The following is a 25,319-nucleotide window of genomic DNA, read 5'->3' on the forward strand; positions in this document are numbered from 1 at the left end:
GTGCCGGGCCATAACGGAGTAAGGGGAAATGAAAGGGCAGACGATTTGGCGGTGAAGGCCAAAGGACTGCCGTCAATAAACTTGGTTAACCCGGAACCTTTAGGGTCGACGAAGTCAGAGTTAAGGGCGTGGGCGACGAATGCCTATGCAACATCATGGAACAGCGAAACGGTCGGTAGGACGGCGAAAATCCTATTGGGGGGGATCCAGATCGTGAGAAGACGAGGCTATTACTGAAAGAATGAAAGAAGGAGGTCAGTATAGCTGTTGGTATCATGACGGGACACATAGGACTACGAGCTCACTTATGTAAATTTGGTGCGGCAAGTTATAGCATGTGTAGGGCATGCGCGGAAGATGATGAGACGTTGGAGCATTTTCTTTGTCATTGCTTGGCTTTCGCGTCCAACAGATATCGGTACTTAGGTGGAGACACAATATCAGACATGAAGCAACTAAGGGGAGTGGCATTGAAAACAATTAAGGATTTTGTAAGTAGTACGGAATTCCTAACTTAAAATTTTCTTTTTAGAGGGTACTTTATAGTTTTTAGAGTGCACAACAAGCCGATGACTGACTGGTGTATGTCCATAGTGACATGGGGCGGATTAATATCAGCACCCTCTTTTCAACCTAACCTAACCTAACCTATTCTTTTTATATAAACATGACCTTCTGATTTCATAAATTGGATCTCTCACGATCCCCGAATAAAAGTCTTGAGGCATTTTCCATCCGATTTTGATTAAATTTGGCACAGTGAGTTCTGGTAGACCCCTACCTAGGGATTTAAAGTGAAATTGACTTTTCACCTTTTTCTGATAGTCAAAAAGTCGACTTTTCGACTTTTTTTAAGGAGCCATATCGATTTAGATTTAGATACAGCTCACATATAAACCGATCTCCCGATTTGACTCCTTGAGCCCCTGGAAGCCGAAATTTGAGACAGGAAGTTGTACTAGGAGCCCCGATGTTCAAACAGAATATGGTTCATATCTAACTATATTTACATATAAATGCCATATAGACCGATATGCTGGTTTAGGGTCTTAGGCCCGTAACAGGCGCATTCATTATCAGATTTCGATGAAATTGGAAACGTCAGTTGTTTTAGGCCTCCCGATATCCGACTCTAATAGGGTTCAGATCGGACTTTATTTGGATATAGCTGCCATATCAACTGATTTGCCGATTTAGGGTCTTAAGCCCAAAAAAGACGCAATTATTACCCGATTTCGCTGAAATTTGAAATGGCCTCCCAACATCCGACCCAAATTTGGTGTTTATCTGACTATATTTAGATATAGCTGCCATATAAATCGATCTGCCGATTTTAGTCCTTGCGCCCATAAAGATTTCGCTACAATTTTGCACAGTGATCTATGATAGGCTTTTCGACATCCGTGCCATATATGGCTTAGATCGGTGTGTATTTGGTTATAGCTGCCATAAAGTCCAATATTGTTTTACAAACTTGAACAGTGAATTGTATTTATTAGACCACTTGACGTCCGTGACGAATTTGGTCCAAATCGGACCATATTTCGATATAGCTGCTATGGGTCATGATTGATCTATATATCAATATGACGGTTTTTGGGGGGGTGCGAACCCTATGCACCCCACTGGGACAATGGCCACCAATTTTTTGTTAAATAAGCTTATAAAAAAATTTGTTTTGCTTGGACCACCCATTTTCGAGATGTGGCGTTTTTGAAAATTAGGATAATAAAGTGTTCTTTTTTTTGGGGGGATGGCCCCTCAGAAATTGTGCCTAAGATATGGATATAAAATTCGTGCTCTACTCCCAAATACCTTTAATTTGAGCCCCATATTGCCATTGTCGAAAAATATGTATCGTTTGGGAGTGTTAAGGGATGCCCAAACATTTTCGATGTTGAGGTGAAGCGCCACCTAGATACTTGGATACAAGTTTTAATGTCATTTTTGTAATCTATTCCCAACTACCTTTCATTTGAGTCCCATATAGCCATTATCGACTAATAAGCCCATTTGGAGGGATTTTTGGAGGTGGGGCATAAAAATCAAGTCGAAGTAATGAACTTGATAATCTACACCCCAATACCTTTCATCAGAGCCCCATATTGGCATGAACTCCAATATGTCTGTTTGAAAGAGTTTTGGGGTTGGAGCGGCCCCATGGATACTGGAACTCAAGTTTTAATATCATATTCTACTCTTCAATACTTTTCATTTGAAGCCCTTACTGTCATTTTGGCTGGTGTTTTTGGGGTTTTGTGTTTTTTTTACTTTCTTTTTTAAACGCTCTCTTTCGAGTTATTTTTTTTCCTATAACGATCACGTTTGCACCTATAGCAACCATGGATTTTTTGGGAACCCACTACCATGGATTCTGCTAAAAATTATAATTTTATTCTACAAACTAAACTTCTGTCAAACTTCTGTCCAGGGGCCAAAAAATCAAATCGTGAGATCGGTTTATATGGGAGCTATATCATGTTATAGACCGATTTGGAACGTACCTAACACAGTTGTAGGAAGTCATAACAGAACACTACGTGCAAATTTTCAGCTAAATCAGACAAAAATTGCAGCTTTCAAAGTCAAACCTGGAGATCGGTTTATATAGGAGCTGTATCTAAATCTGAACCGATATGTTCCATTTGCAATCCCTAAAGATCCAAATCGATATTAAGCATCTATCTGTGCAAAATTTCAAGCGGCTAGCTTTACGCGTTCGACTTCTAGCGTGATTTCGGAGCTATATCATGTTATAGACCGATTTGGACCGTACTTAACACAGATGTAGGAAGTCATAACAGAACTCTACGTGCAAAATTTCAGCTAAATCAGACAAAAATTGCAGCTTTCAAAGTAAAACCTGGAGATCGTTTTATATAGGAGCTGTATCTAAATCTGAACCGATATGTTCCATTTGCAATCCCCAAAGATCTAAATCAATATTAGGCATCTGTGCAAAATTTCAAGCGGCTAGCTTTACGTGTTCGACTTCTAGCGTGATTTCGACAGACAGAAGGACGGGCATGGCTAGATCGATTCTAAACGACGATACGATCAATAATATATATACTTTATGGGGTCTTAGACAAATATTTCGAGGTGTTACAAAAGGAATGAGTATATAAGTATACCAAATTTTGATATAGCTACCATAAGGCCATAAAAGATCCATTTTTCGATGACCTGTTTGACTGACCTGTACTGGCGAGAAGTAGTTTAAATTCAGGTTTTATTTGTTGAGAAATGTTCTGAATTAACGGATGTCCAAATTATTGGGCTTTTTCAAGCGATCTGGATGGTTTGACGGTAGGAACTAGACAGCATCTTCCTTCTTCTGTTCCTGTGGTATCACAATGGACCAAAATGTCTAAAAAAAGTCTGAATGCAAATTGTCGCTAAAACCTTACCTACCTAACCGATGTTTTAAGCCTCATCGTGTTATTAAATGTTTCCTCGTATGCAAATGTGGAATAGGGCATTCTCCTCATTTTGGGTAACCTCATGGTGTGAACCTTCAAAAGACGATAATTCTCAACAATAATCCATGTACAGACTCTTTAAATTTTCAAAAACAATTCCAATTTCGTTCCACTGTATCATAAATGGCAACTAACAAATTCCCCAGAGATTTGTAACAAACCATACAATATGTTGATGTGCTGTGTATATGAGTCCCTCACTACCCTAAATTAATTTCAATGCAAACCATTTAAGGCCTATTTAGCTTCAAAATAATTTTAATTATATTTCCTACAGAGTGACGCAATTATTTCAATTTGAGTTTGAATTAATTAAACATTCAAGTTAGACTATTAATAAGGGGTAATTTTCCAAATAAATGTGCAAAATATCTTGGATAAGATAAATAATTTGGACCACAGCAAATTACATTGCACAAAATTAAGTAGACTGTTTGAAAAACTTTCCTTTAAAAAAATAAAAATTTATTAAAATTTTAAGCCAACATTTAAGTCATTATTTAGGATGCTTATTGTAGTCCCCCAAGTGTTCGTGGATTGAATTTCAGAATGTGGTGTTAAATGCTTGCAGATGGCCCGAACACAAAACAAGTGTCATATCCTTTGCTTAAGTTCAAAAAAAAAGGAAAATCCAAACGTGGTACATTGCATTGTTTGGGCGCCAAGCAGACGTCTTCCTTATGCTGGAATGTCATGGCATAGAGGATATTTTTCCCTGTTTCCTTTTGCTCTACTTTCCAACTAAAGGGAGTTTCATTCTAATGACAAACATTACTTTGCACAAAAATAACTTCACGCATACTCCACATACAGGCATACATGTATAAATATAATAGACTCACATTTTTAATATTTAACTGGGAGACGAAATGGTTGGAACATTCATGTGTGGTGCAGGGTGTTCAAAATCCTGGGTGTTTTACAAAAATTGTCTTCTTTCTGCAAGGTGCTGAGCCTTGTACTATCAGCAACAAACAAAATGACAACCTTCATGATCATGGAAATTAAGAGGGATTAAGAAGTAGACTAAGAGCTTGACTTTCAAATATGAAGAAGTATGTGGAAGTAGTTATACTCGTCAAACTCCTTTAGACAAAGAAAGCTCGTTCCGGCCCATAGAACCGATCGTCGCGGGAACGTGAAGCCCATTGGACGTTTAAAGGCGCCAAAGTTCGCCCGGCCTCTCACTGAGACTCTCCACTCAATACCCCTTATTGTCCTCGACTGCAGTTGCAGGGGGGCATACCACTATGCGAAACCTATGGACGCGCCTGGTATCTCCTAGTTAAGCTAAGCTCCTCGTGATAAAGATTGACATCACACTTGAGGTGTGCACTTGAGTTGTAGTGTCTCGCGTGAGTCATGCGATTCGTGAATTAGATCAAAATCCAATCACTATATCGTGCGTGACAGATATTAAATTAAAATTCCATGTGAGTGAGCGTGAGTGAGTGAAATCATGTTCACGACATGATTTCACTCACTCACGCTTATCGCGACTAAAGAGAAAATCACGTCACACGAGACACTTACCACTTACGAGACTCTCACGACTCCCAAGACACTCACGACACGTTTAACGAAAAACAAGTAAACGCGTGCTAAGTTTGGCTGGGCCGAATCTTATATAACCTCCACCATGGATCACATTTCTCGAGTTCTTTTCCCGGTACCTCTTTTTAGGCCAACAAATAATAAACAAAATAATTGCTATTCTATAGTAAATTATAATTAGACACGTATATTGAAGGCCATTGGAGAAGCCGTTGTAAAAAATTTCAGTAAAATCGGATAATAATTGCGTCCTCTAGAGACTCAAGAAGTCAAGATCTCAGATCGGTTTATATGGCAGCTATATCAGGTTATGGACCGATTTGAACCATACTTAGCACAGTAGTTGGAAGTCATAACGAAACACGTCATGCTAAATTTCAGCCAAATCGGTTAGGAATTTCGCCCTCTACAGGCTCAAGAAATCAAGAACCCAGATCGGTTTATATGATAGCTATATCAGGTTATGGACCGATTTCAACCATATCCAGCACAGTTGTTGGAAATCAAAACAAAACACCTCATGCTAAATTTCCACCAAATAGGATTAGATATGCGCCCTCTAGTTGCTCAAGAAGTCAAGATCCAAGATCGGTTTATATGGCAGCTTTGGCAAAACATGGACGGATATGGCCCATTTACAATCCCAACCGACCTACACTATAAAAAGTGCAAAATATTTTTTCGTGAGTCGTGAATGTCTTGTGAATTGTGATTTTCTCGTAAGCCGTGATTTTTTCGTTGTTATTGTTGTTGTAGCAGTGTGTTGTACACTGAGTCGGCAGTCCTTGCCGATGTGGGTCATCCGGTACGTACAACCGGCTGCCATGGGATTTTTTCGTGAGGCATCATAAGCCGTTATTGTCTCGTGAGTCGTGCGTGGGTGTGCGTGAGTAAAATATTCGTCTAGTGAGCGCACGTAAACGTGAGTCGAGTAAAATTATTTTCTCGTAAGCATGCGTTAGTGGAAAATCACTCACACGCACATCTATACACCACATAAATCGGAGCTCAAAGTTTCAGGCCGGTCATAGTTGGGCGCCCCGATAAACGCATTGGTAATGTGCTCGGATTACCAAAGCGAGGGTTGTGGACTCGATTCCCACCATACCCTTGGTCTGTTGCTACTATGGTATCACTAAGTGTCTCAGTGAGTCACTAAAGGACCGTCACTCGTACCTAGTCTCACACTTATTCCGTGCTGGAACGTTGGTCAAACGGCGAAAAAATTGGATAAAAATCCACAATTTTTATCTGTTGATCTGAGCGGGAAAAAATGTTCTAGACATTTGTAGAGTAGGACATAGGCTTTCAAGAGATGTCGTTGTTGGTCTTTATCTGTAAAACCGGGTGAGATACAGGCTGTCAGAGTTGACCACTTTCCACTTTTACTGACTCTCTTTAGATCCCTTCTATTCTTTCTTCTTTTCTATACTTATTGGGGAACATGCATCAGCAAGATACAAGAGATGGTAAGTGGTGATCTGTCCTTCTTGGGCCTTTCCCAGGATTTGGTGCAGTGCGAATATCTGGACTATGGGACGGCCCAGTAAGTAATCTCAACAGATTACTTCTCTTTAATTGGCTATGATCTACTGCGCTCCTTCTCCTTTCCATCGGACTTTTGGTCATTCCGTTTTGAGTCAACCACAGTGGTCGATTTCAAAAGACATTTTACGAATAATCTTTCTCTCAAACACTCAAATCATTTATTCTCTTGTGAGTAGTGTGCCATATCTATTCATATCCGCATCTCGTATAATCTTCACCAGCAGGATATTAAAGAGATCACACGATAGGCTGTCTCTTTCTCTGAAACCTCGTTTGGTATTGACTAGTTCGGAGAGATTCTTTTCTATTCTTACTGAGGCAAGCCAAATCGGAATTCTTACTGAGGCAAGCAAGTGTCATCCTGCAGATTCTTATTAATTTTGCAGGGATACCAAACTCAGACATGGTTTAAATTGCCTTTGACATATGGGGCTGTAGAAAGCTGTTTTGTAGTCAACGAAAAAATGGTAAGAGTTAACCTGTCCTTCTCGGGTTTTTCACAGGGTTTGAGGCAGTGTGATTATATGGTCTATGGTGGATTAACCAAGTCTAAAGCCGCAATGATAGGGCCCAAGCATACTATCTGCTTCAGTTACCAGATTTCCTTTTTTGACACTGTAGGAGAATGTTCCTCCACCAAAGCTATCGGTTTGATATCTGATTCTTTGGTCAAATATCCAGACTTCATTCCGACTCCTGTTCATCTTAATTCGCTTACACGCACATCTTTCCATTTCCTTTTCTTTCTGCGGAATAGACGTTTCTCCTCTCTCTCTCCATTGCGCCGTCATATCAAGCAGTTGCGTCATTGAAGTGCTGCTAACTACCATGTTATTTGCCGCGGTGAAGTCTATTAGCCTCAATCCATTATCGCAAGTTTTTTGGTGTAGGCTCGACTGTTGGACCAAAGATATTTTCCAATTTTCGCGTTAAAATCTCCCAGAACGATTTTAATATCATGGCCGGGACAGCTGTCATATTCTCTTTCTAGGCGTTCGTAGAAAATATCCTTTGTCTGTTCGTCCTTTTCTTCTTTCTGATTTTGACGAATTTGCCAATTATGCGGATTGTGGTTCGTCTCCCATCCACCGTAGTAAACCTGGGGACAAGGTGTTTCAGTCTCTGAGCAACAACAGTAGATACCTTTCTCATATCAATGAGTGCAGTCCGATTAAAATTTAAGCTCAATAATAAGGGGCCTCATTTTTTATGCCGAGCCCGAACAGCGTGACCCGTATAGCGACACCACTTGATAGAAAAGTTTTAAACATGGCAGCATGCCTTACCAATCTAGCCGGCATTAGTAACGGGGTAACCACCGCTGAAAATTGTATGATGGTCTTGCCAGGATTCAAACCCAGGCGTTAGGCGTCATAGGCGGACAAGCTAACCTCTGCGCCACGGTGGCCTCCAACTAGTCGCAAATCCACAGCCAAATGGCCAGATTTATGGCAGCTATAGTATAGGGCGTCACCTCTCGGTGTTTTTGTGGAGCCTTCCCAAGCCATCGCACTTCCTGTATGGGGATAATGTCTATCCTGTCTTTCTCCAATACATCCGCCAGTGCATATACTGCACCCTCTCCATAAAGAGTGCGGGTATTCCAGGTGCAGATAAGCAAATCATGCTGCTAAAACATTTGCAGAAGTCGTCAAAATAGTGGGAATCCGTTTTTAATCTTCGTAATTTGTTCAAAGTAATCTCTTCAAGTTTTCCGGTTGAAGGGCTTCTAACCCCACGCCCCAACCCATCTTTTTGTCGTTCTACGGGTGAACTCGTGGCACATTCTAGCTCACTACCTTTAACGGATCTTTAAGGTAGCTTCCCAGGTTTGTGTCCATATTCTAAATGCAGGAGGAACAAGATAAGCCTGGATTTTGCAAGTTAAAACCAATCAGAACCGTTGCTTGGTTTCCAACATCCCCAAGTCACGACTTCAAACTAATCCCTACGAAAATGGCTACACCACCACCACTCCTATTTTGACATTTCTGTGTACAACGTAACTAAAACCACCAAATCATCCGATGTCGAGTCGGATAGTCATGTTTCCGATACACAAATAACATCCATATTGAAATCCTCAAAAATAAACCTGCACTCTCATCAATTTATGTCCATATTTAGATCACCTTTGGACACTTTCATAAACATTTCGCATTTCATTTGACATTTCATCACCTATCATGTCATGACGATATGTTCCAGTGACTGTCAACTGCATAGCAATGCCGGATTATCATTAATATAATGTCGTGATCTATTTTAAATGGGGCATACAAACACAGACATTAAAGTGGGTAGGAATAATAAATACTTTCTTTTGAAAACAAATCAAATTTTTAAAAAACAAAAATATTTTTTAAGAAAATAAACTAGTAAAATTGTTATATAAAATGAGAGTATGCGCTGTTTTTTTGTTCCGAGTGGACTCAAAAACCATTTTCATGGAACTTTCACAGATGGTAGATATCCGCAAGGAAGGCGGATCCTCCCCCTAACCCCAATATTCAAAAACGCTAGATCTCGTTTTTCGATTTCGATTTAAACGGAACTTTTGTATACTCGCTTTTGGTAACCCAAAAACACAAAATTGGTATAAAACTTTGGGGTCATATAACCGAGGGGGACGCCCTACCCCAAACCCACCCAAACGGACATGTTTACCAATTGGGACAATATAGGTATCAAATGAAAGGTAGTGAAGAGTAGAGTTTGAACTTGTTATAAAAATTTGATCCCAAGTGTTGGGGGGCCACACCATCACCAAAAAAAACCGGCAAAAAATTACATGCTTACCGATTGGAGCAATATGGGCATCAAATGTAAGGTGATTGGAAGTAGAATACTAAACTTATATAAGAATTTGGGGTCAAGTCCCAGGGGGGCCGCCCAACCCGAAAAACCACCCCAAATGAACCCATGTAGGCCGATCGAAACAATATGGGATTCAAACGAAAGATACTTGAGAGTAGAATACGAAACTTATATAAAAATTTGGGGTCTTATACCCATGCGGGTCTCCCCACCCGAAAATTATGCACAAAATGGAGATGTGCACCGAACGGGACAATGTGGGACTCAAACGAAAGGCACATAAAATAGAATACGAAACTTACACACAAATTTGGGTCAATTCCGGGGATCGTCCACCACAAAATTAGGCCCCAAATGGGCATGTATACCAAAAGGAACAATATGGGATTCTAATGAAAGGTATTTGAGAGTTAAATACGAATATAAATTATTTTAAAATTTGTGCCATGCCAGGAAGCCACAGTAGCGCAGTATGTCCACCTATGAGGCTGAACGCCTCGGTTCAAATCCTTGTGAGATCATCGGAAAAAAATTTCAGCGGTGGTTTTCCCCTCCTAATGTTGGCAACATGTGTAAGGTACTATGTCATGCTTCTCTCCAATGAGATGTCCCTCTGCGGCACGCCGTTCGGACTCGGCTATAAAAAGGAGGCCCCTTATCATTGAGCTTAAACTTGAATCGGACTGCGCTCGTTGATATGTGAGAAGTTTGCCCCTGTTCCTTAGTGGAATGCTCAACGGAGCCGCAAACACTTAAGGGGGTAGCGAAGCACACTGGTCCAGCTAATATTTTATATAAAAACAAAAATTTAATTTCTGGAAGCAATTGTAGGTGTATGGATAAGAAATCCATCTCTACAACAGAATTTATGCAATGGAAGGAGGCAGCTTGTGTGACAAAGTCGAACTTGGTTAGTGTTGTATTCATTTCGTAACATTTTCGTCGCAATGGCTTCGATATAAGTACAACCTACTTATGAACGGCCTTTGAAGCCTCCACACCAAAATGGTATTTGATAATGGCCTCCATTACCAAGAGGTCGAAACGCGTCATACGATGGTTGGTGTACGGTATCCTCTGGCTCTTATTTCCCATTACATATAGGAATTTTAGATCATTAAGCTTGTCTCAAAAGTGTTATAAGCAAAGAAAAAATGAGATAAAAACAAGTAAACGCGAGCAAAGTTCGGACTGGCCGAATCTTGGGTATCTACCACCAGGGAATCCACTAAAGATGCACCCTTATTAACTGAGTTTGTATTTGAATTATCTAAGTCTCAATAAGTCATATCGGTACTTAGGGGGGCGATTCGGATAAAACTTGGCACTGAACATAGGTTTTTAGGACAAATTTCAGTCAAAACAGGTGAAAATTTGGGCTTCTTAGGTCTCAAGAAGTTAAATCCGGGGATCGGTTTATATAGGGGCTATATCTGTTTATATACCGATTCGGATCATACTTGGCATGGATGTTGAAAAATCAATATTTCGATGTGTTACAAAGGGAATGACTAGATTAGTATACCCCCATCCCATGGTGGTTGGTATAAATATATTAAATCAATTTTAGATAATTTTTAAGTCCAATGTGATATTGCAGTTGCGACAGACCTAGGCCTCTGGTGGGAATAGAACCCATGACCCCACCCCTGGCAATCCGAGCACGATACCAACTCTGCTCCCGAGGCGCCTTTTCACTGCACGCCCAGGACTTGCATATACTCCGAAAACCTGGCAGGAGGCAAGAGTGGTTTTTATACCCTCCACCATAAGATGGGGGGTATACTAATTTCGTCATTCTGTTTGTAACTACTCGAAATATTCGTCTGAGACCCCATAAAGTATATATATTCTTGATCGTCGTGAAATTTTATGTCGATCTAGCCATGTCCGTCCGTCTGTCCGTCCGTCCGTCCGTCCGTCCGTCTGTCCGTCCGTCCGTCCGTCCGTCCGTCCGTCCGTCTGTCTGTCGAAAGCACGCTAACTTCCGAAGGAGTAAAGCTAGCCGCTTGAATTTTTGCACAAATACTTCTTATTAGTGTAGGTCGGTTGGTATTGTAAATGGGCCATATCGGTCCATGTTTTGATATAGCTGCCATATAAACCGATCTTGGGTCTTGACTTCTTGAGCCTCTAGAGTGCGCAATTCTTATCCGATTGGAATGAAATTTTGCACGACGTGTTTTGTTATGACATCCAACAACTGTGCCAAGTATGGTTCAAATCGGTCCATAACCTGATACAGCTGCCATATAAACCGATCTTGGGTCTTGACTTCTTGAGCCTCTAGAGTGCGCAATTCTTATCCGATTGGGATGAAATTTTGCACGACGTGTTTTGTTATGACATCCAACAACTGTGCCAAGTATGGTTCAAATCGGCCCATAACCTGATACAGCTGCCATATAAACCGATCTTGGGTCTTGACTTCTTGAGCCTCTAGAGTGCGCAATTCTTATCCAATTGGAATGAAATTTTGCACGACGTGTTTTGTTACGATATCCAACAACTGTGCCAAGTATGGTTCAAATCGGTTCATAACCTGATATAGCTGCCATATAAACCGATCTTGGGTCTTGACTTCTTGAGCCTCTAGAGTGCGCAATTCTTATCCGATTGGAATGAAATTTTGCATGACGTGTTTTGTTATGACATCCAACAACTGTGTCAAGTATGGTTCAAATCGGTCCATAACCTGATACAGCTGCCATATAAACCGATCTTGGGTCTTGATTTCTTGAGCCTCTAGAGTGCGCAATTCTTATCCGATTGGAATGAAATTTTGCACGACGTGTTTTGTTACGATATCCAACAACTGTGCCAAGTATGGTTCAAATCGGTCCATAACCTGATATAGCTGTCATATAAACCGATCTTGGGTCTTGACTTCTTGAGCCTCTAGAGGGCGCAATTATTATCCGATTTGCCTGAAATTTTGTACGACGGATTCTCTCATGACCATTAACATACGTGTTTATTATGGTCTGAATCGGTATATAGCCCGATACAGCTCCCATATAAATCGATCTCTCTATTTTACTTCTTGAGCTCACAAAGGGCGCAATTCTTATTCGAATTGGCTGACATTTTACACAGGTCTCCAACATATAATTTAATTGTGGTCCAAACCGGACCATATCTTGAAATCGCTCTAATAGCAGAGCAAATCTTTTCTTATATCCTTTTTTGCCTAAGAAGAGATGCCGGGAAAAGAACTCGACAAATGCGATCCATGGTGGAGGGTATATAAGATTCGGCCCGGCCGAACTTAGCACGCTTTTACTTGTTATACCTAAGATAGGCAAGGCAAGTTATGCGACACCAAAAGGACTAGACCTATAAGCCTTACGTCCTTTCTACTCAAAACCATGGAACGTATTGTGGAAACCATGATAAAGAGTAGGACATCCAACGAACTGCTCAAATACAAACAGCATGCCTGTGTCAAGGGAAGGTCGATGGAGACTGCCCTGCACGAGGTTATGCATAAAATAGAAAAATCATTCGATGCCAAGACATGCACATTGGCGACATGCATTGACATCCAGGGGGCGTTTAATAATGTGCGGACCGACACATTGATCCGTTCCTTAGGCCAGTACCGGGTCGACTGGGTCCTTAGAGAATGAATAAACCATATGCTATGGAACAGGTGGATAAATTGCGTGTCCCATGACAAAAATATATGGGAGAAAGTGGCACAGGGCACGCCAAAGGGGGGCATTTTGTCACCACTCCTTTGGATGATCACCATAAATGACCTATTACGGATGCTGACTGCGGAGGGTATTGAATCCGTCTGATAGACGATGTTATAATACTTCTTAGAGGTAAGGATCCGAATCAGATATGCAGAAGGGCCAAAGGGTCTTGCAGATAGCATACGACTTAGCTATACCCAGACGTCTCAATGTTAATCCAGAGAAGACTGAAATCTGCCTGTTCACGAGAAAGCCGAAGGTGGGCCAATTTGACGTACCATGTTTCCTCAATAGAATGATTTCGATATCTGACCGGGTCAAATACTTAGGAGTGATCTTGGACAGAAAACTGAATTGGAAGTGTCACATTTAAGAGAGTACCGAGAAGGCTCACCGATTTTGGGTACTACCGAGAATAGTCCACTGGCTCTACAGGAGCGTGATTAGACCAATACTTACTTACGCCTCAGTTGTTTGGTGGACTGCGACGGAGAAAAAGCACAACATAAGGATAATACAACAGGTTCAGAGAACATGTTGTCTTTGCATAGGCGGGGCGATGAGGACCACGCCCACTAGGGCACTAGAGACTATTCTAGATATCCGACCTATTGACATACGAACATCTTTACGGAAAGTAAAATGGACATAAGGGCAACAACAACCAGGAGGGTAAGGTCACAAACAGTCTTGCAGTGTAAGAAGTAGATTAACGCCTTCGATTGACGATCTGACGATTGCACAATTCGCATTGTTTGAGTGCCGGGGGAATGAAATGGCAAACGATTTGGCAGTGAAGGCCAGAGAACTGCCAAAGCCTTTCAGGACGACGCAATCCGATTTAAGGGCGTGGGCGACAAACGCGACAAATACTGTGGAACAGCGAAACAGTCGGTAGGACGGAGAAAATCCTTTGGGGTGATCCGGACCGTCAGAGGACGAGGCTACTGCTGAAGGGAAGTAAGAATGAGGTCTGTATAGCTTTTGGTGTCATAACGGGACACATAGGACTAGGAGTACACTTATGCGGCAAGTGATAGCATGTGTAGGGCATGTGGGGAAGATGATGAGAAGTGGGGGCATTTCCTTTGTCATTGCCTGGGTTTCACGGCTAACAGACACCGGTACTTAGGTGGGGACGCGATACCAGACATGAACCAACATAGCGGAGTGGTATGGAAAACAATTAATCTAAATTATATGAGATTCGACCCGGCCGCACTTAACGCGCCTTTAATTGTTTATTTTCACTTAATTTTAAAATTTTATTTCAATTAAAGATTCTAAAACTTTTTCTTTCATTTATGTCTTCTTTTCAGGTTTTGAAGTTTACTTTCCCATGACTGCCATAGAGCTGAATTTACCCTTTAACGAGAAATCTCAAAGTATTTTCTCCAAGATACCAATTGGCCAATTTCAAGTTTTATCTGTCAGCGAAAATAGTCCAGCTTTGAATTACTCCTATGCCATGGAAGACAATGAACTGCTTAGGATAAATGAGACAAGTGGAGAAGTCTTTTTACGTGATGACTACAAACCACCTAAAGAGCCAACTAAATACACAATAACAGCCAAAAATGAACTCCAAAAGGAGAATACATCTAAACCTTCGCAAATGTCTTTGGAAGTGAGGCCCTTGTCAGAACAAGAATACTGTGAAGATTTGGAAAACATATGTTTTTGGTCTTCGGCCCAATACATTATTATGGAGGATATTCAAGTGCCCGCAAAAGGAAATTTAAATTTCAAACCCTTACTAGTGGGATCACTCAACCCCAGAGGTGCTAAATATCTTTGCCCTTATTTGGATTTAAGATATCAGCTACTGAATGCCTCCAGCATATTCACTCTAAGGAATAATCTGCTGATAACTCGTCAATCGCTGGATTATGAATCATTGGATTTTGCTCAACAAACCAATCTTTCGGTGGATATCAACTGTCTGGTGAAGATTACATCAAATAGAACTGAACAATTTCGTAAATTGATCAATATACAAATAATCGATCGCAACGACAATGGACCAGTATTGTTGAACGAGTCATCGGTGATCAATTTTCCCATGGAAAGTGCCTACTTTTATGTGGTAAGTTCTCAAAATAATTAAGTAAGTTGAGTGGAGCGGACGAATTGTTATTTCGCTCCGAAAGAATATTCTGCAATATGTAGAAGCTTGTTATTTTCGGAGAAAATTTTAAGCTACTCAAGAATAGCTACGATAGTGTTTTCCATAAGGCGGTTGATGATCTGCGTCTATTTCCAGTGGAGCGGTAGAGTAGGCTTAAAATGGACTCAAAAGACCCGACAGCGGCGGTGGTGGTATCAGGCTGTAGCATGTAGACTACTACTGAAAACTCGACTTGTGGAGCGGCTGCCCCAGGCACTAGCCGCCTGATCAGCAAGGGCTTTTGACGACGACACCTTCGCATGCCTATAATTAGCCTAGGCCATCATTCTTCTCCGGCAAACCAATACGATCTTCAAGAGGTTGGAATAAAAAAAAGGCGTATCGCTCTCAGGTTTATTGAGAGGCTTGGTGCGAATGAATTTTAGGCGAACTATAGTAATATGGGTTCAAGAAACTTTGCCGCTAAGAAAAGCTTGGTGATGGTAGTTGTCGACAAGGGAGAAGAACAGGGCTGCATACCTAGGAACACTTGGAGAGGGAAAATCAATAGGATTTCATCTGTATACATCGATGTCTTTGCGGATTTCCCTACGGGTTTGTGACGATACAGTCTTGTATCTCAATTGAGATGTATCGTTGCGCCCTAAAAAATTGGCGAGATCTGGCCAGGCGCACTGGATTTAGTCAAGAAGGAAGATATTCCTTCTCGACCAATTGCAAACGCTGGGATACAAAGGATTCCTCAGAATCCTGAATCCATACTGGAGAGATCCAATCTTTCAACCACCGACTGGAAGATCGGTAGATTGGATGAGGCTGACGGCGATAGGAGACATGCACCATTCGGAGTACACTCCGGCTCTCTCGCAAACCTCAACTAGTCTGTTAGAGCTGTATCCTTCGGATTCAAAAAGTTGAAACAGGTGTATAGAGTCGGTGTGGTTGTTTCAGGTTTCTTCAAATAAATCTCCACAATTGCAAGGCCGATTCGGCGGCACTAAAGGTCTTTCTGATGGCAGGAAGATTTGACGTGGTGCTTATATAGGAACCGAGGGTATGTGGAGGAATGGTTCGTGGACTAAATATTCCTGAACTCAAAGGTACGAGGAATGGAAAACACAGAGCCTGTATTGTTACAAAGAGTAGTCTTAATGTTTTTCTTCTCCCATTTTTTCATGTGACCAACACTTAAGGGATGTCCCCTATATATGCAGAAAGAGGGTCTAGTGTTTATTGACATTCGTCTTAAATTTCTGAACGTCAATGTCGGTGGGGAAGACATTAGCCGGAAGTCGACTCCACATACGAATGGTTCGTTCTCGGCAATGCATGGTTCAACTGACTGGCCAATCAATTACAAACGGGTGTGAGTTCTTGGCAAGTTTTGTATTCCTGGTGAACATCCTAACGTAAGGGATAGGATGACGAATATCCCTGGAACACACGCCAAGAAAATAACGATAGAGCAGTACAACGATAGCCACATTCGGACGATGTGCAAGAGAGGCACTAGAGTTGGATACTCTACTGTCCACAATCAACACCATCGCTTTCCGTTGAACCCGGTCAAGTAGCTCCAAGGATGGTTTTGAAGCTCCTGCCCATATATGAGAGTTATATTCCACCCTCGGCCTGATGTAGGTAGTATAGATATAGAAAAGATCAGAAGAGGTGAAATATTTCTTACACCGCCTAAGAAAGCCCAAACACTTGAATGCTTCTTGCGACATTTCGAATACGCTTTTGACCAGCGGACATCACATTGTATCGTCATGCCCAGAACATCAAGAGCAACTGATTGCTTAATACCTATACCATCGATAAATATCGACGATTGTAGTGGGTCAGTAAATCGCTTCTTCTGTGCGTTAAAGTCTACTCTGTTTATTCTACCCCACTTCGAAAATGGCGGACAATTCCTCAGAGAGGATCTCATCCATAATGCTTCTCCTGTCCACAATTTCTTGAGGACTGAGCCTATGGTCGAATGAATATGAATGACACACACTACTGTCATCGGCAAATGAGCAGACTGGATTCGAAGTCTGACCCAATAGATCGTCAATGAAAATAAGAAAAAGGGAAGAGGAAAGTACAGAGCCTTGTGGCACACTTGTGCCTTGTGTCAGTGTATAATCATCAGATGAAAACCCATCTACAACAACTCGTATCTGAGAAAGCTCGATATAAATCGAACGAACTTATTACCGACTCCAAAAACGACAAGCTTTGATAAAAGTGCACCCTGCCAGACCCTATCAGATGCCTCGGGAATATCCAGATCCACGACCTTACTCTTAGCTAACTGGTGGATACAGCGACTCCAACGTTCCGACAGAAATGTCATTAGGTCTCCCGTAGAGCGATTTCCGCGGAACCAATACTATCTATCGCTAAGAAGGCCATTGGACTCTCTCCAAAACCTTGTACAGCGCGGAGCATATCGCAATTGGCCAGTAATTCACAGGGTTGTTCGACCCACCGTTTTTGGGGATGGGCTGAAGATTGAAAAGATTATGTAATGGACGAGCAAGCGTCGAAGAACACTTACGAAGGACAAGTGTTGATATACCGTCCGGGCCCGGAGATTTATTAACGTCGATAAATTTTAGCATACATTCTGGCCGAATTTCCCTTCTAGACCAGAAAACGAAGCCCCGAATGATTCGCTTGTGTCAGCAATTCCTAGAGCCTAACCAAGGGGCAAACAGCGACCACCATGGTGGTACCCAGAACTGGTTCGTCTAAGAAAGGGCTGCAGAAAACTCTGATTTTCTCGGGAGTCTTGAGTGTCTCGTAAGTCGTGAGCGATTCGTGAGTTGTAAGTGGCTTGTGAGTCACAGGTGTCTTGTGAGTCGTAATTTTCTCGTGAGTCGTGATTTCACTCACTCACGCTCATGCACGAAGAATTTTAATGCCATCACGATCATGGATTTGGATCTCACTCACGAATCACGTGACCCACGCGTGATTCACGCCTGACACGCCCTATCGTGAAAGAACCCCAAATAATCATTACTATAGAAATTGTTTTGATAAGTTTCAGGAGGAGACTGTTCATCACTTGTTTTGTTAATTTTCAAGTCTACAGGGACATAGACTTTCCATCTAAGGGTTTTCTTCGAACTGGCTATCTTGCCAACATATCCTAAATGTTCCTTTGTAATTTAATATAGTATTTATATTTCCTTCATAATTTTTTCTTTTTCAGAACGACAATGTTGGTGAAAGAATTTTATTTGTTGACAAGGATTCGGTGGCCACCAATGTCCATCAGACGTATAAAATTATCAATGACACCAACGATTTGGTACGAGCAGTTTGCAATGTCTACGAAGGAGAATATCCCAGGAAAAGAAATACCATAATAAGCTGTCGTAAGTTTATTGAGTGAAAGACACCCAATCCATTTTTTATCTATAACTAAATGTTCTTCTTTCTCCACTCTCTACACAGAAATCCGATTTTCTCGGAATGGCATTGCCACTCAGCCCTCGTACTGTTTTGCTCTACAGGCCAGTGATGATACAATTGATGGACAAGCGAAAAACACGGTAATGTTCAAGAAATGCCTTCTTAAAAACTAAAATCAGGCTATTAATGTGATAAATACTCGACAACTTGCAACGTGGTTCCTGCTCTTTCTCGACGAACACCACAATAAGCGAACTCAGACAGATGGATAGAACTGCTCAGGCAGTTGCTAAATAGCTCTTGGATAAAAATAATATCGGAGCACCATTTTACCGTGGGGAGAAGTAAGATGGATAGACCGGATAGGCTTCTTGCTCCAGTGTCTTAGGCACACCAAGCTGTCCACTGGCTACTTTTGTTCTGGAGACTTGTTTATACATGACGTGACTTTAACACTACCTCACTGTAGTAGTGTAGGCTACCCTGTTTGGATATAAGTACCCAGCGGGAAACTTGAGAAGGACTCACATTTAGAAACCTTCCATAAGGCTTATAGTTCAACCTCAACAAAGCAAAACAAACTCTAAAGGCCCTTCTATATTTTGCCTTGCATATGACCTTTGATTGAATCTTTTTCACTTTAAAAAATTCACATCGTTCAAAAGAAGAAAAGAAAACCTTCATATTCGAAATCATTGTTCGGTGTGCGATAGCCCAGTAGATAGCACTGGCACTTAGGTTTAGCAAACAGAGGGTCGACTGATCACATCCCGGCGAAGGTAAATTAAGTTTTCGGAAATGTAAAATAAAAATAAAATCTCATTCTAAAAATAGATTTTCGGAGATTCCAAAGAGAAAAATTTAAAGTTATACTGTCTCTCTCAAATAAAATTGAGAGGGCATTTTTGTTTTCCTACACGTTCAAAACCTCCTCGCGCATATGGCCTTCTGTAAGCCCCACTTTTAGATATGAGAAGGGAAGACCTTACGCCTTGTTTAATAGCAAGGAGTAGGGAAGGTCTCTGGCATGTATTTTGACTCCAAAACAAGGCCTTTTAGAAACAGCTTTTATTCCTGAACTTTCCCGTTGGGTAGGTTAGGTTAGATTTAAGTGGCAGTCTGCCATCAGACTCACTTGGACTTTTCGTCCATTGTGATAGCAATAGAATGATAATAATAGAAGGAAAATGTCTTCGCTTAAAAAGCCCAATAACTTGCGAATGTTCACTTTCGCTAAATCAGACAGGTTCTCAAAGAAATGATAACCTAAATTGGAACTCCTTCTGACTGCTAGTACGGGACACACACTAAAGTATATTCTTCTTCGATGCCCTCACAGCTTCTCAAACGTCGTTGCTGGGAACTTTCAGTCTGTCAGCTCATGTCATGTTTTCCGATTAGACAGTGACCTGTCATGACGGACATAATAACTGAGAGGTCTTTTCTAGCCAATGACAGCAAAGCAGTAGACCTCTTCAAGTCTAGATTAGGCCACATAGTTTTGGAATGCTCACAGCATCCTCTTTGTGACCATCTTTCATTCGTTGTCCTTCGAGCCTGGTCCTGAAAACTTAGCTTACATAGAGGCATACTCACAGATTCCAGTATCCCTAGAATGTGTTGGGTAGTTCCTAGTCTCGCAAGCTCGTCCGCTTTACAGTTCCCTGGGATATCTCTGTGGCCCGGTACCCAGAACAGGTGATTTTTGAACTGTTCAGCAGCTCGTTGAGAGATCTCCGACAGTCGACAGCGGTTTTTGTGTTCAGAAATACCTTTTTCAGGGATTTAATGGCTGCCTAAAAAGATATTTATGCCAGTCGTCGTAATGACATTATATCTTAGCCATTCCACCACTTCCTTAATTGCAAGGATCTCCGCTTGATACACACTGCAGTGGTCGGGTAACCTTTTCGATATGACCAGTTCTAGATCTTTGGAGTACACCCCAAAGCCCACCTGGTCGTTTAGTTTGGAACCATCCGTATAGAAGTCAATGTAACTTTTGTTACCAGGGATATCGTACTTCCAATCGATTCTATCAGGAATAGTGGTACCGTACCTTTTATAAAAAAAAGCGGCTCAGGGAGGGTGTAATCTACACTGTCACGGCAACTCCCTTAACCTCACGGCAGTAGTGGTAGCCACAATGTCCAGATGTAGCATTAAATTCAGTGCATCAGATGGTGTCGTCCTCAGTGTGGCTGTGATGCAAACAAACCATGCTTTGGATTCGGTTAATTATACAGCAGTAGGTGGACTTTTGAAGCGCCGTCCACCAAACCACAACACCATATAGCATTATAGGTCTGACAACTGCAGTATATACCCAATGCATGACCCGCGTTCAAAACCCCCAACTTTTGCCAATGGCTCTCTTGCAGGTGTATAGGGCAAGAGTGGCCTTGCTTGCCCCTTCCAAAATGTTGGTTTTAAAGTTCAATTTCCTGTCCAGCAAAACACCCATGTATTTTGCGCTTTCTGTACATGGAACATTCCACCCAAGGAGACAGTAGGCAACTTGTGTCTATTGCTGAAAAGAACTACTTCTGTCTTGCACGGATTCATACCTAGACCACTTTCGGAAGCCCACTTTGCTGTTGCACGTAGAGCTTCCAGAAGTATATCATTTAGAGTGCTGGGAAATTTTCCCCTAACCGCAACTGCCACGTCATCACCACTTTTACGCCTTTTTCTTCCAGAGACAATAATATAATGTTAACGGCTATATTCCAAAGTAGAAGAGACAGTAAAACTCATCCGATCCACAGATCCCAAGCCTGCCGTAATGCATCTTTTGGTAAGAAACCCTTCAGCTCTTAGAAGCATCAATTTTCATCCGATTTTGCTGAAATTTGGAACAAAGACTTGAGTTCCACCTCCATGTCAAGTATGATCCGAATCGGTCTATAAACAGATATAGCCCCCAATATAAACCGATCCTCGGATTTAATCCATCCCCGGATTTGGCAGGAAAGTTGGAACAAAGACTTGTGTTACGGCTTCCAACATCCGTGCCAAGTATGATACGAATCGGTCGACCCCCATATAAACCCATCCCCAGATTTGACTTCTAGAACCCTCAATTTTCTACCGATTTGGAGGAAATTTAGAACAAAGACTTGACTAATGCCTTCCAACATCCATGCCAAGAATGATCCGACTCTGTCTATAAACAGATATAGCCCCCATATAAACCAATCCCCGGATTTGAATTCTTAAGCCTTTAGAAGCCTATATATTTACCTGATTTGGCTGAATTTAGCCCAAACCCCTATCTTAGGACTTCCAAACTCCATGCCAAGTTTTATCCGAATCGGTCAGTATGGTGATATGGCACCCCTAAGTACCGATATCTCGATATGACTTCTTGAGACTTCTTCGCTTAGCCAAAGTGACGCAGTGCTGTGTGTCTACTATCATCATGGAGGCTTCACTACACTACAATTCAACTGGCCTCAGTGTACAACACACTGCTACAACAACAACAATTCAGCTGTGCGTGGACGGGCGGATAGAAAGACGAACTAAACGGGCTATTACTGTGGAACTATTTATAAATTGGCCTTTTGCAAAACTTTTTAAGGCCCACCCTAAAAGCATCGTAGAGGGGTTCTGTAAGATCTCCGGACAAAATCACTGATTTAGCAAGCTTCAGCTATGCTCAAACATGATTTGAAAACTTCGATTGCACCTCAATGAAATGTTTATTTGCTACGTTATATTAAATTCGTCGTAAAATGCTAAAACGATTACACCATCCCCATACGTCTGTCTGTGATTCCATCTTAGATGACTTGTGTTTGGTTTTTCCTGTTTTTAAATTTCGACGCTAACTAAAGTGACATAAAATTGACCAATCTTCCTACTTTCTCCCATCTTCTAGGCCACCGCAAAAATTTGCCTAAAAACCGATCCCGAACTTATAGTCGAAGCTAATCATCCACAAGCTTTGCCCTTGCGTTCACGTCAAAATCGCAAAATGAGTGTGGTTAATACGGATGATATGGAACTCTTGAACTCAGATGGTTTTGGGCGTACCCTAACGCGAAGTATACCAAACACCTATCCCAAGGATGTATTTGTCTATCGTACCGCTCAGCCCATGTATCGGGTGACACAGCCGGCAGACTTTCGCAATCTCATTAGATTGCCCCAGTTGAAATTTACTCTGGTCGAAGATCGCAGTGATGCCTTTGGTATAACATCAGCAGCTGGAATTGTGTATGTTAAGGATATTGTGGCACTGAAATTCGCTCCGGAAACCATTTACTTGTAAGTGCATGAGAAGTTTTAAGGTTATATAATGCAGAGTACTTTTTTTTTCTTTTCCATCGTTCCTTAGTCTCAATGTTACTTGGCATGATATACATCAGCGCTCCTTTGTCATCAATGTCCATTTGATGGAAGGACGTCCCTCCAACGTCACCTGTGAGCATAAAGTCAAATCCAAAAGTCAGACCTGTGCTCAGATTAAATATCGCAAACAATGTCAGTTATTCTGTGGATTGGCCACTAATGGTGGCAGTTGCATTTGGCGAGGTACCAACAATGCTCGCTTTAGTTCCAATTATGCCTCTTGTGTTCCAAATGCCACTTTTTGTCCGGACAATATTTGTGATCCCCTGGAGGAGATTAATACATTTGCTTGTCCTCAGGATTGTACAGGCGGCAATCGAATACTGAGTCCCTTGGCAACGAATGATAAACGCAAAGGCATATCTTCGGCTTCGGGCACCTGCACCTGCGAAGACAATGGCAATTGTGCTTGTGCTCCCCTAGATGAGGATGAACCCAGACCGAAAAAGCGAAAACAACAGAAGAACGAAGCAAAAGTAGAACAAAATGCTTACCGATCAGAGCCGCCAGCTGTTAGTGAATCTCCATTGTTGGCTAATACCACGGCGAAGGATGAACCCCACAAGGTCCCCGATAGCCCTATTTTGTTAAAAGGTTTCGAGTGTAACCAAACATGTCTAGTTATAGCCATAGCTTGTCCAACCTTGCTGCTGCTTCTCGGCCTATGCCTGCTGGTATTTCGTGCAGGTGTCTTAAAAGCTGCTCGTGAGCGAAAGAAAGCCCATGAAGCTGCTAACGGTGGTAGCATGAAAAGGGATCTTTTAGACGACTGTGAATCACATTGTGGCACCCTACCTTTGGTGCAATTGGAAAACAGTTATACGTTCCATAGCTCGGTGGTCGATTCTAAATGGGAATTTCCACGCGAATCACTGGCCTTGGACTCGCTGCTGGGAGAAGGTGAATTTGGCAAAGTAATGAAAGGGTATGCCACAGATATTGGCGGCAATACCGGCTTAACCACCGTTGCGGTCAAGATGTTAAAAAGAGGAGCCAATTCTGTCGAGTACATGGCTTTACTCTCCGAATTTCAACTTTTGCAGGAGGTCTCGCATCCCAATGTGATTAAACTTTTGGGTGCCTGTACCAAAGGTGATACGCCCCTGCTTATTATTGAATATGCACGTTTTGGAGCTTTGCGTAGTTATTTGAGGTTATGCAGGAAAATTGAATATACTGGAGCAGAATTCACCGATGGCATGGAACCAATGAGTGTACGCAGTATTCTATCATTTGCTTGGCAAATTTGTAAGGGTATGGCCTACCTAACAGACATAAAGGTAAATATACGAAAATAAAAAGTAGATCAATCTTAGGATAACTAGTTAGTCAGGGTACACTAAGCACGGTAGTGAAGTGGATATAAAAAAATCTGCTAAAAATATAAAATTCGGTGGTACTTCCTTCGCAACTCAGATTATGGCAGAGAAATTAGACACCATTTTTCGAAGCTCTTAATATCAGAGCCCACGCAACTAGTAATTAGCTGGGCTAATGGCATTACCTTGCTTAGTGTACCCCACAGATTTAATCTACATCCTATACCCAGACTTAAAAATGCTCATAATATTTTGTTTTTATATTTTTATAACATTTCTAGTTGGTCCATCGCGATTTAGCAGCTCGCAACGTTCTTCTAGCCGAGGGTCATATATGTAAAATCTCAGACTTTGGGTTAACTCGTGATGTCTATGAAGATGATGCCTATTTGAAAAGATCAAGGGAACGTGTTCCAGTCAAGGTAAATTAATTAAATCAAACAATTAAAAGCGAGCAAAGTTCGGCTGGGCCGAATCTTGGGAGCCCACCACCACCATGGATTCTGCTAAAAATTTAAACAAAATAAATTGAGTTGAAGGGCATAATTTTATTCTCATAATAAACTTCTGTCAAACCAGCGAATATTAAAGCTTCTAGGAATCCAACAAGGATGAACGAGAGACGGCTTTATATGGGAACTATATCAGGTTATAGACTGACTTGGACCGTACTTGGCACAGTTGTTGGATGTCGTAACAGAACGTCGCATGCTAAATTTCAGCCGAATCGCACAAAAATTGCTTGTTTGTGTGGACTGAAGATGTCAAATCGATAGATCGGTTTGTATGGGAGCTAAATCAGATTATAGACCGATTTAGACCGTACTTGGCACAGTTGTTGGAAGTCATAACGAAATACCACATGCAAATCGGATAAAAATTGCGGCTTGTAATGGCTCAAGATGTCAAATCGGGACATCGGTTTACATGGGAGCTATATCAGATTATAGACCAATTTGAACCGTACTTGGCAGTTATTGGAAGACATAACAGAACATTA

At 41.6% G+C, this 25,319-nt stretch overlaps 1 protein-coding gene across 1 annotated transcript in view; it reads left to right on the forward strand.

Annotated features, from left to right (window-relative positions):
- The window catches only part of LOC106083080 (uncharacterized), a 50,294-nt gene that overhangs the window by 19,488 nt on the left and 5,487 nt on the right, over positions 1 to 25,319 (forward strand). Inside the window, exons 3-8 of the mRNA XM_013245918.2 lie at positions 14,422 to 15,188; positions 18,442 to 18,607; positions 18,687 to 18,784; positions 22,528 to 22,916; positions 22,987 to 24,280; positions 24,601 to 24,741. Coding sequence (XP_013101372.2) covers positions 14,422 to 15,188; positions 18,442 to 18,607; positions 18,687 to 18,784; positions 22,528 to 22,916; positions 22,987 to 24,280; positions 24,601 to 24,741 — 2,855 coding nt within the window. The remainder of the gene's footprint in view (positions 1 to 14,421; positions 15,189 to 18,441; positions 18,608 to 18,686; positions 18,785 to 22,527; positions 22,917 to 22,986; positions 24,281 to 24,600; positions 24,742 to 25,319) is intronic.

This window comes from Stomoxys calcitrans, chromosome 3 (assembly GCF_963082655.1).
Source record: "Stomoxys calcitrans chromosome 3, idStoCalc2.1, whole genome shotgun sequence".
Classification (NCBI taxonomy): Eukaryota; Metazoa; Arthropoda; class Insecta; order Diptera; family Muscidae; genus Stomoxys; species Stomoxys calcitrans.